The sequence below is a fragment of the Lates calcarifer genome, linkage group LG19 (assembly GCF_001640805.2).
Source record: "Lates calcarifer isolate ASB-BC8 linkage group LG19, TLL_Latcal_v3, whole genome shotgun sequence".
Classification (NCBI taxonomy): domain Eukaryota; kingdom Metazoa; phylum Chordata; class Actinopteri; family Centropomidae; genus Lates; species Lates calcarifer.
This window is the reverse complement of record NC_066851.1, coordinates 11,617,000-11,631,368: the sequence shown is the minus strand read 5'-3', so window position 1 is coordinate 11,631,368 and position 14,369 is coordinate 11,617,000. Positions and strand designations below refer to the sequence as shown.

The following is a 14,369-nucleotide window of genomic DNA, read 5'->3' as shown; positions in this document are numbered from 1 at the left end:
TTGAAAGCGAGACAACTTTCTTTCCTCTATTTTTGTTAACTTGGCGAGCTCTCAGTGCTGAACGCCGACTGGTCAGCAGGCCCGTCAGTACTCAGATCAGGTTGTGCAATAATAAATTTGCGAGTGCCCTCTAGTGATATGTTTGAGGCAGTGAGGATTATGAAGGCTACGTACGTGTCAAGATCCACCCTCCTTTACGTCTTCCGTCTTCCAGAGTGTCAGTAAATGCTAAATATCCAGTCGGAAAACATAAGGCAGTGAACAGCTATGGTCAGAAGTTAAGTTTGATAGAAGCATACATATTTCCCCAGTGAAACACCGTACTTTCTCTCAGAGAGGTTACTCTGATGTACGCAATACCTCGAATTATACCACGAAGAGGCACGTTAAAGCTTAAAATGCATTCAGGCCTACCCTGTGCAGTGTAGCTGGAGGATCGCCACTACAGTGTTTGAGTTGACATTATATATTTTTTGTCATGTAGTATGGTACACCATTAATTGATGAGTTCATTGTTTTAGTTATTGGTTATTTCATTAGTCAAGGCTTAAGGAATAAAAGTTTGGTTGCTTCTCAGCTGATGTTCTTTTGGCCTCCTGTTGAGGGCGACACAATACATCTAATGAGGGCCAAAACCTCTGGCACACGGTATGGCGAGGCTGTTTTCATTAAAAAAAAAAAAAAAAAAAAAAAATCATAATCTATCTATCTATCTTTTTGTTTGTTTTCAAAATAACGACTGAAACTGAGTGGTGCACGGTATACCACAAAATGAATACAAAACACATAATTGGATGGAACCATGTCCCCCCTGAACAAATCAGCTGTTTCTCTACTTGATCATTTCCCTCAACACTGCAGACATTCAAGTAAAACAGTTGAAAGTGTTTCTGTTCTGCATTTATAAGTAATTTTTATTTCTAGCATTAAACAAAATACCCTATTAATATTTCTGTCTTTTTCTGCAAGAGTTTCTGCACCTTATAAACCTTATTTTAAAAAACAAAATATATAAGATGTTGGTGATGACTGTGTTTAGTGTGGGGATTCAATATCACTTGTTGAAAGGTTAGAATCTGCACTCCTGGCAGATTTGAAATTTGTTTCTACATGCTGAGTGATGACTCCTTGATACAGACATTGACAGTTGTTCCTTCATAGCTAATACTATATGATCAATATTAATTACATGAATTGTCAAAAATAATGCCAGCTGTACTGGTCCATGTTACTTGAAGGTTTAAAAGAGCAAAGTTTTGTAGAAATGCTGGCTCAGTTGCCTTTTAGTTAACTTTAAACTTCTGGGCCAAATTTCTCATCCTGATGAGACCTCGGTCAGTATGTTTACATGAGTGGCTTTGGCCCACGGAAGTAACTCCTCCCAGGAACAGAGATGGGAATCAGATGAAAGTAGTGACTATCTGATCATATCTCACAGGATATGAGGAGAAATTTCCACAGAAACATTTCCTCACAGTAGAGGAGAGTGGCCGTGTGAGCTGAACCAAGCTCAAGGATGTTCTCTCCTCTCAGGAAACCAGCACTGACCAGGTCCGTGTTGAAGAGAGCTATTCAGCAGAATCACAGGTCAACCATCTACAGCAAGCCACCAAAGGAAAAGATTGGGCCAATGGTAGGACTGATTCTCTTTGTTAGTAGTTGTCTAGTAGATGTTCAATAGGTGGGCGTCCCATGTTGTCTGAATGACGTATGACAGCATTCTGCAACTTGGTGACTCTAGTAATGCTTTTACTGCTAAATTACAAATTACAATTAATCAAATTTTAAAGATTATACTTGCATACAAATACAACAGAGTACAACAGTCAATCTTGGGAGGTCAGTGTCTGTGATACTTCACTTTATTGCCTCTAATGCGAGGAATTCAAGCGAGCTATGTTCCCCAGCCTGCAGAGTGGGAGAGATGTTTTATTCATTTCTTATCCATAAGTCAGTGTGAAGCTCTGGCCTCTGTAAAGGGATCCTACGATGGAACTGCAACATAGCGGCCGGTGTTTATGCCACTATAAATCTGTAGAACTGTCCTCAGGGACATGCACACTTTTACAAAGCTTGGCTCAGGTTAGGAATACCAGAGTGCAGAGGGACAAAGGGAATATCATGGTGGGGAAGATATAAACGGGAGCCTGCTGCTTATATCACCCGATGAGTCACTGAGATCAGGACCCTCTGTTGCAGACACAGGTGCTCGGTCCCCTCCATTCAACCTGTAGCTGATGACAGGAGAGGTCTGGGTGCTATAATACACTGCCTTAAATTGTGGACTAAATATCATCCCTTGTGCAGTTATTTAATTCTATTCCAAAGAACATAATGTCTGTTAATAAAGCATTCATCTTAATGTTCGCATTTACTTTCTTACAGGAGTCTATTTTTGCCCTATGTGTGTTTGCTGTGACTCTCCTGGCCCCAGCTGGATGGATCATGCATCACATCCCCGACTACCGGCAGAGATCGCCTCCACAGCCGTGACTTCAGCAAGAACTCTGCATTCAGACAGACATGCATGCATTGTTATTGCCTGCAACTCTTTCCAATGTGTAAAATATTAGAAATGGAAGTGAGAAATAAAACATTTGTCAGATTTGAAGCATGATAAAACTGTATAAAGACATCTACTTTGTTATGTTTTATTTCCAGATGAATATAAAAAGATCTCAAGGCTTTTTAATATGTGCCACAACACACTTTGAGGAATGGCATAAACAGTAATAACAGAGGGTGGTCACTCCAGGTGGAGACTGCAGTGACATAATGTTGCTCAACATCAGCTGGAGATGTGATGGAAATACTCCAACAGATCTTGGCACAAACCATAAGGGGAGGGGTCTGTCAGAGATTCAGACCCTGAAGTCTGTTTATCTTTCAGTTTTGCCCCAGTAAAGGATACAGGATTTAAACTGAAAAATGGTTCATTTGAACGCAGGCTTGAAAAATGGTTTATAAGCACAGTTGTAGATTAAATAAAGTTGATTTAATGATGGCCTTTGGGTGATAATAGGGATTAATATTATTCTAATTATAAAGAACTATTCACTGCTTGTTACCTAAAATTGGGAAATACATTCACAAATCACGAGCAGGAAATATCAAAATTTCTCAAGACATAAAAACAAACAGCATATGAATATATGATTTTCCTCCAGGCACATCATGGTTATGACAATGTGACAACCATCTGTTGCATGTTCACCCTTTTATATGCTACACCGAGACACAAAATACCTAGAAATATTGAGGTAAATACACTGAGGTCTTTAGTATTTCCCTCCTATAATGAGCTCAGAGAGGACTGATTGGGTTGTTGGAATTCTTGAATGACAATTTCTCAAAGCCGGATCAGTCCATTTGGAAAGGTATGTCGCGCGAGACGTACATCGACATTCTTCTCCGCCATGAAAGAATAAAAAATGTTGAAATCAAAAAAGGACTCACAAAATGGGTCTTAGTTTTAATTCCACTAAAAGCTCGCGAAAACGACCGCACCACCGCTGAAAAAAAAAGCCACAGTGTATAAATCCATCGCGCAGAGTGGTACAATCAAGCCGAGCCTGGGCTGCGAGGGGGGTATATTCACTTTTTCACGACTGAGGGAAACACAACGCCGGGGAGGGAAAAAAAAAATCCACTAAAACAACTGACAGTCTGGGTTTTATGTTTCCCCAAGTATCTGCGAAATGTCTACGAAGGCAGAGCAATGTAAGTACGGCTGTGTGTGTGTGTGTGAGTGTGTGTGTTTTTTCCTTATCTTGTCATAAGGGGGGTGTTTTTGGAACTGGGAATGTGATTTTTGTTGTAACCAAGAAAGCGAATGAGGGGAGCTGTCCTTGGTGATGAAACCGCGGTTGCCAAGGCAGGTTGCAACACGTCCTCTCACTGCAGAGGATGGCTGGAGGGCTCAGTGCTCACAGGAAGCCACTATATATCCCTGTATTTCTCTGCATGATAAGGGAAAACAGTTTCGTGGCTAGATCGCACTATCGTCATGATATTTATTTATTTATTTGATTTTAATTTTTTTGATTGACGTGGCTGCAGGAGGTGGCGTGCGAAAAGCGAGGTGTAGTGCTGGTCTCAAGGTCGACCTGACTGATTCTTTACTGAACAATATGGTGGCATTACATTTGATCAATCATGTGGTTTGATCACACCGTCCTGAGAGGCTGTTGATAATTTCCTCCTCGACCCTCCGAGGGTCTGGTTTTGAACAGGTGGAAACCAGCCTCCGTACCTTCAGATCTTCTCCCACACTACTGAATGATCTTTGCACACTTTTAATCAGCCATTGGTCGTTTTAAATATACGGTCGACATAAAATATGGGGTCAAACTCGGTGTTTGTGGCTTCCATTTCAAATTGGCTAATAGTTGTGTATTGCTGATATTGTTTAGTAGTCAATATGTTGAAGGCTAATGACAGAAAAACATGAACCCTGCTTATGTGATAGGGTACTCAGGTAAAATTTCTCAAGATGTTTCAATTTGAGAAGAGAGAGGCATGTGTGCTACAGTATGTATTTGCAGCACAGGCTTTGACCACACATGCTCAAAGCCTGCAGCTGTTATTTTTATTTTGGGGTTTGTCATTTACAGGTCAGAGAGGAAGCTAAACACTACAGCCCAAAGTCACAGAAAATGGGGTTGGTGATTGCCCACTCCGACTTATTTTAACTCTTTATTTAACCAGGCGAAAAATAACAAATAACACATTCATACCTAAGACGGTGACCCAAGGGAGCAGTTCGGCAGAGCAGGCGTCTGGGACTCATTGCTGAAATGTCCCTCAGTGTCATTTGCTAAGGGATGAGTAAGGCCCTTTTCTCATGTTCACCCTTGACCACATTCTCCCGGGTTGTCTTGGGACTTGAACTGGCAACCTTTTGTACGCGAGCTTGTTTCTGTAAGCAATAGGTTCCCGCCTCCTCTGGGGCTTCCTGTGACCCCGCTGCCATACTAAAAAGGTCACCTGGTGAAGGCCAGAGAGCCATGGGAACACAGACTCTTTGTTTAACTTGATAATTGGAGCATCCCTGTTACGTGCTGTTGGGTATCTTACATGGATCTTAGCCAAGAAACTACAGTAGATACATACAGCAGATTTGTGCATGTTCATCTATTTTGCCTTATCTTTGTGCTGCAGATTAATATTTTTATTCTGTATGATAGTCTCACTAGTGTTGATTTGCTTGTTACTCTGCTTTTTATTTTGTCTAGTTGCCTCTAAGATACGATACTTGCAAGAGTATCACAACCGTGTGCAACACAATATTTACCCTGTGCCCTCCGGAACAGACATTGCAAACACACTGAAATACTTTTCCCAAACCCTGCTCAGGTAAGTACCCTGCTCTGGAGCCAACAGGTGAAGTAACAGACTGTAGAATGTTTGATATTTAGCTTCCTTCACGATCAGACCAGTTTACTTACAGTAGGTTGCTCTGACACACTCTGTGAAAGGGATGACAGTGACACCATTAAATGGCTAGTGTGTTAAAAGGGAGTCAGGGAAGTGGCTAACTCCGTCTCCTGCCTCACCTGCCCTGCTTTGAGACTTGTGGCCGATTTTCCTATGGAGTCATAAGCAGCAGCGGAGATAGACGGCTCAGTGATGTTTATTGATTCAGTGGTTGACTGCTAGATGAACGCATCCTGGGGGCGGCCTGTTGTGTCCTTGCCAGAGGGACCGGCGGGGGGTGGGGGGGTAGCGGGGTCCTCCTAGACTCTGCAGTTGCAGGGTCAGCCTGTTCCCCTGGGTGCTGTGAAAGCCTGAGGAGGGAACAACATGTTATTTCCTCCCTCCAACACAGGTCAAGTAGGCAGCCATTTTGGACACATCTAATTTCATTATGTGTCATTTCCCTTTTTCTTCTTTCCAGCTCGAGCTTCTCTCCACATCAAAATAGACTGCAGTGACAGGACATTTCTGTATGTCATATGGTTGATTTACTCTTACTGCCCCACTGGCTTCATAGAAATAGTAGTGCTGTCCTAACTTATTAGCTAATTTACAAAAAGGGTGGGATTACTAGAGGCTGAACTTCTATGCCCTACTTTTATCATTATTATCAGCTTAGGGTGCAATCTATTTGAGATTGGCAGCCGGCCTCAATTCTACACTTTATGCCTCAGCTCCATAAGGATTATTCCTCTGCTGAGTGATGCTCACAGAGTATCCCGAATACTTTGTACTTTGCTGAAGGGCTGTCCAGCACCAGCAGCCACTGTGTATGCCGTATTAAACATGGCCTCTCAAAGTGTATGTCTAGATGGAGCGTGACAGGGGCCGCAACTGTGGGAATCTGCATTAACTCAAGTGACAATTTTGTCTCTGAGGGGCAGTGTCATCTGAGTGCGAATGCGATCACTCACCACGATGCCTCTGTTAGCACTTACTTGATATTTTCCCGAAGCACAGCCTTTTAGCCTCTGATATGCAGAACAAATCATTCTCCCCGCCATTAGAGGGGTCTGGTTTCCTCAGCGGGGACTCCAGGATTATCCATACACCTGTGCCTTCTGAAGCCTGGGGTGAAGAAACAGAGAAAAGGGAAAATGTAAAAGGGGAGGAGAGAGAGAGAGAGAGAGAGCGAGAGAGAGAGAGAGACACAGAGAGAGAGAGAAAGTGGGAGTTGGTTAGCCTTGAAAAGTGGAGCAGGCATGTGTCATCTTCCCTGGAAAGAAAAAGCGAAACGGCCAGAGGAGGTGTTTGCTGATTCATGTACCAATTTTAGGTTCAGCACAGGTCAGGTGCAGAAGAGAAAATAGAGAAGGGTTAAATTTTTCTATTTACTGACAATTATATATGCCTCCTTTCAGATGAGGCATAGCTTTGTCATATTTCTCCAAGTCAAACTGAGCTCGCTGCATCAGTGAGTCTCTCTGACTTCATGCCAAACTGTATCACTCATGAGAATGACTGCAGGGAGCAGGAATCATCCAGCACTGTTTAGACATTGTTTTAGATGCAGCGCAGTTTTGTTTTCCCACAGCACACACCTGAAAACCTGTTACTTAAATGAGTCTGATTGTGCCTTGAATTACTGATACACACATAGCCAATGATTTTGTATTGACAGTGCAGGGTTTGACAGTCAATGTATGTCATGTGTCTGTACCAGTGCATTTCTACATGTGTTTTATGTGTCGTATATGTTTGTAATTTTTGTGTCGTTTGTGTGTATGTATGTGTGCACATATGTGTGTGTCTTTGTGTGTATATGTTCAATGTATGTGTGCGAGTGTGTCTGTTTATGTCTATGTTCATTGTTCAAATTAATGATGTTTTCTATATGAGACATGGGCAGTGAAAAAGTCATACTCTGAGATACAGTCTGTTGTTATGTATTAGTTCTGTTAGAGTTTATGCTGTAAAATAAAGCAGCTTTATAAATGAATCTACGCTGACTAAAATCTTACAGAGTATAACTTTGAGGGGATAAGTCAGAAAATGTTACATTCTGCTGTTGATATATAAACTCAACATTATGCATCTAATGTTATGTTAAAAAATCTTAATGAAATCCCCTTTCTCACTTGCCAAAAATGCTGTAACTCTACTTTTTGAGTGACCTTTCAAAAAAAGAAAAGAAAACAACAACAAAACAATACATCAGAATTTATAATCTGGGCTCTCATGATAAATCCCAATCATTTGCCTGATAGAACAGCTTAGCTCTTTAATAATGTGCAGTAAAAAGAGCAATGCTCTCTGGCCCCCCCTTCCCCCTCCTCCACCCTAGATGCTCCGCACTCAACCCAACTAGTTTTTCCTTTTGTTTTTCCTCTCTTAAAATTGAATATGTCCACCACCTTCCCCAGGGGACAGCAAACACAATTGTCCATCCTGCATTAGCTCACAAACATAATGCTACCAGTCATCTCCCCCCTGATACAACCTATTCCTTTGTCATTATAGTTTCTCCTCTACCGTAGATTAGTTGTTACATTTATTTTAGAAACCTGAATCCATATGCCTGTTGGATCTCATTATTTCTCCTGATGATACTGGTACAGTATCATAACGTATGCATACGGACATTATTTCTCTGGTGCAATAAACATGTGCTGTGACCTAGGAGCACTTGATCTAACCTCACACACATGTTTATTACTGGCTGAAGCATGTTTCAAAAGTGTCACCTCTGTATTTTCCCGAACCAATTTGGTGTCACTCCCATCCTTGACAGCCCCACTAAAGACAAGGAAATTTCATTTTAAAATAAATTCCACGGCTCATTGGTCCTGTTTTTTTGCATGGTAGCCACTGACCTTGCTGATTGGAAGATGGCAGCCATCGAGGGACAGTCATTTGCACTGTCCCTTTTTGGAGAAGTATGGGGTTGCCACTGAAAACATGCCATTTTTTATATTTTTGCTCCTTGTCACCAGATACGCATGAGATGCAGTGATCATTGCAGTTTGTGCTCATGTTTTTTTTGTTTTCCAAGTGCAAAGATAGACAAATGAGATAAATTGAATTTAAAGTCACTCTGAACAGACAAAGCAGGGAAAAATTGCCCGTGCCTTCAGTGATACAGTCAAATAGTGAGACACTGCATCCTATGTGGGGTTTATCTGGGTTTGTTTTTTTCTATTTACGCTGTCTCTGTAGTGCCATTTCAATGTAATGTGCTGTTTTTTTGTGTCTTTGTTGTCTCTTTTTTTCCCTTGTTCCCCTCCCCTACCCTCCCTCCCCTCCCCTCCCGCCCCGGAGCAGCATTCTGTCCCGCACAGGCAGGAAGGAGAACCAGGAAGCTTCCAATTTGGCCGTGCCCATGACCATGTGTCTTTTTCCTGTGCCATTCCCACTCACCCCATCTCTAAGACCACAAGTCAGTTCCATCAACCCTACAGTTACTCGCTCCCTCCTTTACAGCGTTCTGCGCGATGCCCCGTCAGACCGCGGGGGGCAGGGGCAGCAGAGTCGGGACGCTCAGCTCTCAGAGTACCCCTCTCTGGACTATCAGGGCCTCTATGTGACCCTCGTGACCCTGCTTGACCTGGTGCCCCTGCTGCAGCACGGTCAGCATGGTGAGTCAAGGCCCAGTGCACCACTGTTTGTCATCATCATCCCCGAGCCGTCTGGCCTGCATGAAGCCACTGCTGCTTTTTTGGCCTCTTTTGTAACGGGAAGAGAGAAGTCCTGCTGAGGATCTTGAGGGATGCATGGGGTGATTGGGAGCACGCTGGATCCTGTCAACTTAATCGTTCATAAGCCATTGGATACACCAGACATAGGCCTCCTCTTCTGTGTATCATACTTGACTGCATGTTTGTTATGTAAAGTGGGAGAAATGTTTTACTTATGTTGTCATGTGCAAATATATAAGTTAAATGGTAAGCACACATAGGCAAATGTAATTTTTTTTTTTTTTGGATACATTTACAATACATCTGAGAATGTCTTATTTCCACACTGTTTTTCACAGGGCCCAAGTCTGCATCACAGTCACTTTATTTTTCATGAATATTTTACCACTGTTAAAAAAAGCTCAAAAGCATGAAAATCCATCTCCTTGACTAGAATGCTCTACTTTTCCTGAGGGCAAACTTTACTTCAGTGGCTTTTAAAGAAAGCTCACTGCCCTCAGCAGAAGCTCATACACCAAATGTTTCTTTCACTGTTGAACTGTTAAACGACTGTAACTTTGACATCTGTAGCTGCATACAGTATGTGAATACTGTATGCGCAGTTTATTGAATGAGTGTCTGTGTATCTCTTTGTCTTTTTTGCCTTTTCCCTTTCTCATCAGATCTGGGACAGTCCATATTTTATACAACAACTTGCCTCCTGCCCTTTCTCAGTGATGATATTCTCAGCACTTTGCCCTATACTATGATCTCCACTTTAGCCACTTTCCCCCCTTTCCTCCACAAAGACATCATTGAGTACCTGAGCACTTCTTTCCTCCCCATGGCTATATGTAAGTATGATCTATCACAAGATAATTAACACAACATATTCACCTCCTGTAAAAATTTAACTCAACCTACAATTGGTTATAAGCATAGAAAATTGAACAAAACACTACTCAAATTGCAGCTTCTGGGCATTTAGACCACGCAAACACTCTCTGAATTGCAATGCCTCAATTTCCACTACCACCCTAAAGAAAACTGAAAGTTTTTCATTCATTCTTTCTTTTTCTCTCCCTTGCTCGTCCGTAGTGGGCTCCACTCGGAGAGAGGGGGGCGTCCCAGCCTATGTCAATCTATCTGCCTCCTCTATGCTCATGATTGCAATGCAGTACACCTCAAATCCAGGTAAACCACCACACTGGTCACCTACGAAGCATGCATGCAAATATGACCTATACTGAAATGTTGTGCAGTAATGGCTCTCTACTTAAGCTCGTCTCTACTTCCTTCTAGTATATCACTGTCAACTGCTGGAGTGTCTAATGAAGCACAAACAGGAAGTGTGGAAGGTATTTCTCCTCTAAATACATGATGCAGATATAAGGTCATTTGTGTAAGGCAGAAAGGAAGAGATTCAGTCCAAATTTAGATATCTTATTTTGGAAAAATGTGACACATTCACTGTGTGGCCTAAAAATAAAAAACTCTTTGCAGAATGCTCTTTTGAACCATATACAGGAAAAGTTTGACATTTAGGTTTATGCACTTTCTCATAATATGAAGCTACAGAAAGTAGATTTTTAGTTTAGCATGGCATAGTGAGTAGAAACAGGGACAAACAGCAAGACTGGCTCTGTTCAAAGGTAAAAAAAAATCTCTTAGCTAAAGCTCACAAAATAAAATACATATGTAGTCTGTGAAGAAAAAAAAAAACAGCATTTCAAACCATTAAAACAACTTGCTTTACATTTTAAGCTAGCTGTTTTTCCCTGCTCCCAAGCTAAGCTAACAGTTTGCTACTGCTAGCTTAACATAACATAACAACAGACATAAACATATTTTTAAAAATTGTCAGTACTGAATGTAAAACTAAAAATATAAACCGTCATCATAGTTTTAAAATCAACATAGTTTTTACAAATGGACAAATAATGTGTGAATGAAAATCTTCCATTCACTAATATACAGATATCTAATATCATTGCACTTTAATTACTGTGGCATGTTTACCTTGAATGCAGGACCTTCTTTATGTTATATCTTATGGACCATCCCAAGTAAAGCCTCCAGCTGTGCAGATGCTGTTTCATTACTGGCCCAACCTGAAGCCACCAGGAGCCATCAGTGAATACAGAGGGCTGCAGTACACAGGTCAGATTCTGTTAATGTCACATCTGCTGCTTTATCTGTCCTTGAACTGACTAAAAGGTCTAATCTGTCCCCCATTTTTCTCTTTTTCTCCTCGACTACTTCCAATCTGTCTGCCTCTCTTCTTGGATCAGCCTGGAATCCCATCCACTGTCAACATATCGAATGCCACAATGCCATCAATAAACCTGCTGTCAAGGTGACTACAGTCTTAAATATATAATGAGCCTTCAACATAAAGTCTTACATCACTGACACATTTATGGTTGTTTTATGTATAAAGAAGATCCCACATCCCTTAAGTCTGCAATGCCTTGTTACATAAAGAGGATGTATTGGCAATGTGCTCTATATTAAAAAGCTGCCTCTCTTGAGAATGTCATCAGGGCATGTGCCAGATTGCCTTGCCGAGTTCAACCATGTGTGACTGCGTTTTTTGCTTTTGTGAACCCCTCAGTAAATAAATCAGTGCATGTCCAGGCAGCTGCGTAAGTGGGGTAATGATATCAGTTTCTATGCTACTTTACACCATTCTCAGCTGTTGCTGCTGCTCTGTTTTATCTGCTCCGCCTGCTTTTACTCAACTGTGCTCAAAACTGACAAATAGAGTAGGAACAGGGGCGCGGACAGGGGCCGGATTTCAATTACCAGGAGCAGGGAGGGGGTACGATAGGGGGGAGGGGGGCTTAATTGGAAGCGGTGACCCAGCGGAGCCCTTGAGGATAGGGTGGCATCAAGTGAGCACAGTAAATTACAGTGCACCATCTGAACATTGAGGCCATGAGCATTGGGGTTTAACACAGGGCCAGGCACAGGTTGCAAGAGAGCAGAGTGCAGCATATGCACGCAGCCATCCACACAGAGACGTGGGGAGACAGGTATAGGCGTCATATGATTTTTCTACTCCTATACCACCCCCAGAGAGTACTACGTGAGAGGGACATATGTATGATACTATATTCTAAGGGCCTGCATTAAAATTCTGAGAATTTTAAAAAGGAGCTAGGTATTTATTATGTATTTTTATTTTATGATTTCTTACTGCAAAAGAATTGAAGTGTGTCATATAAAGTGACATTTCAGGGTTTCAATTGGAGAATTCTTTGTGTACTTTTGGTTATAAATGGCAAAATAAATTGCATCAATTCCATAGTGTTATATTGCTTTTTGTGTACAGACTCTAAATGAGCAGAACCTGTTTCTTTCCCTCTTGTTTGCATGACAGTAAAACATCAAAGTATCAAAATGTTCATCTTTGAAGTATTACATACATGTTCTGATGCTACCTATGTTACTTTTGCAGATGTGTATAGATCCTACTCTTTCTGTTGCCCTGGGAGACAAGCCCCCTCCTCTTTATATATGTGAGGAGTGCAGCCAGAGGATAGCAGGGTATGCTATCTGTTTCACCTCTTTTCTCCTTCTCTGGATCCTCCCCCTGCCTCAATAAGATGCCATTCCAAACGTACATCACCCAGTGCCTGCTTCATTATTCCTCCCTTTAACCCAGGGGAAATACATTGCCATGGTTACGTAATTCCCCTGTGCTGATAATGAGATCATCATCACAAACCACGCAGCCAATTGTTTCTCTTTTCTCCAGCCTGTAGCATATTATTATAATTGCATGGCTCTGCAGTTTTGTATTTTCTTTGATACTATAAGAAGATATTTTGTGTTCCAGCTCTGTTTGGAAGTTGAGATTGCTGTGTAGACACTAGGTGGACATGTATATAAACTGTGAGGAGCACCTAAAGCCTATAAATCATGCATTGTGTATACATTTCTTTGACCTTTTCAGAGACCACGCTGAATGGCTTGTTGATGTACTCCTGCCCCAAGGTGAGCGCTCACAAACAAACAGGTGTTTGAGATTGAATATTCATTTGTTTCAGTCTGTCCTGCTCCCACAGACAAAGAGGCATACACAGTAAAGAGAATATACGCACAATGTATAGATGTCTGGTACCTACAGTTAACTAAAGGAAGGTTTTTGGTACAACAGTATGATACAGAGGCAGGTATAGATTTACACAGACTAATGCGTACAAATGCCGTTGGTTACTTGAGTTGTATGTTGTATAGATGCTGCTATATACTGTATGTAAAGTTTACTTTTATTATTTTACAATGAAAAATATGACTAATTTTAAAATCCTCCTGTTGTCTTCAAATTGAACATTTTTGTTTTTTTATCTTTACAGCAGAGATATCTGCCATTTGTCAAAAGAAGGTAAGATATACACTGCAACATGAACACTAATGTCACTGTTGTGATCTTTCTTGCTACAGCATGATATAAAACTGTACCTTATCCAATTTATCTCTATATTTATAACAATTTAAAACTGGCAGGCATGTGTTGTTGATTAACTTCACTGCTTTGTCAAAATAATGAAATTCTACCTTAAACTGCTAAACTGAATCTATCTCTTGACCTTGGAAATATTTCATAAAATCCATTTTTACCTGTGATCCATAGCAAGGTCATTTATTCATGAACCTGAAATGTTTTCTCCATTACGGAGTCTATTCACTGAAGTGGCTCAGTAAAAGCCAAATCATTTCAAATGAAGCTGCTGGGGCGTGATGTTTGTTCACTGTTGTTGAATGCGTTGCCGAGGGCCAAGTGCTCCCTGCTGGTTTCCAGGGAGACACCGGGAGAAGTGAGTGTGAGATGATCTCAGGTATTCCCGTCAGGCCTGAGCAGCTGAATGATTTTGTCGGGGGAAACAGCTGGCCCCTATCCTGGTTATAATCCACAGCCTTCCCCTCTGATCAGGCTTTGTCCCACCTATTCCAGAAAGCTCTTTAAACTCCCACTTGCGTTTACACCACCTCTGTCTTTATTAACTGAGACAGTGCTCTTCATCTGAGAATAGCTACTTATAAATACACCATGATACCTAAGATAGAGCATACTTAAAACAACAACAATAACAACAGTAACATTAGAGAAGTGTTTTTTGTTGATGAAAGCCGGATGGATGAATGAGAGAACTCACCATCAGACCATCAGAGGACAGATATGTTAATTTGATAGGGAGCACTGCATCCCTCTAATGGCACAAGATTAGAGGCTGATCAGATTAGGATGCTTCTCTAGTGCCATGCTTTTTATTT

General features: G+C 41.4%; 1 protein-coding gene and 1 long non-coding RNA gene across 2 annotated transcripts in view; both read left to right on the top strand.

Moving 5' to 3' along the window:
- The first annotated feature begins 1,392 nt into the window (after nucleotides 1-1,392).
- LOC127143612 (uncharacterized) lies at nucleotides 1,393-2,635 on the top strand. The gene is made up of 2 exons (XR_007815177.1): nucleotides 1,393-1,633; nucleotides 2,386-2,635. It is a non-coding gene; the product is annotated as an uncharacterized LOC127143612 (long non-coding RNA).
- Nucleotides 2,636-3,252: 617 nt separating this feature from the next.
- LOC108892436 (unc-79 homolog, NALCN channel complex subunit) overlaps nucleotides 3,253-14,369 on the top strand; it is a 33,279-nt gene continuing 22,162 nt past the window's right edge. Inside the window, 11 exon segments of the mRNA XM_018689970.2 lie at nucleotides 3,253-3,720; nucleotides 5,235-5,355; nucleotides 8,737-9,050; nucleotides 9,773-9,943; nucleotides 10,188-10,283; nucleotides 10,392-10,447; nucleotides 11,120-11,249; nucleotides 11,381-11,445; nucleotides 12,550-12,638; nucleotides 13,048-13,088; nucleotides 13,451-13,479. Of these exon segments, the coding sequence (XP_018545486.1) occupies nucleotides 3,699-3,720; nucleotides 5,235-5,355; nucleotides 8,737-9,050; nucleotides 9,773-9,943; nucleotides 10,188-10,283; nucleotides 10,392-10,447; nucleotides 11,120-11,249; nucleotides 11,381-11,445; nucleotides 12,550-12,638; nucleotides 13,048-13,088; nucleotides 13,451-13,479 (1,134 nt within the window). The 5' untranslated portion in view covers nucleotides 3,253-3,698.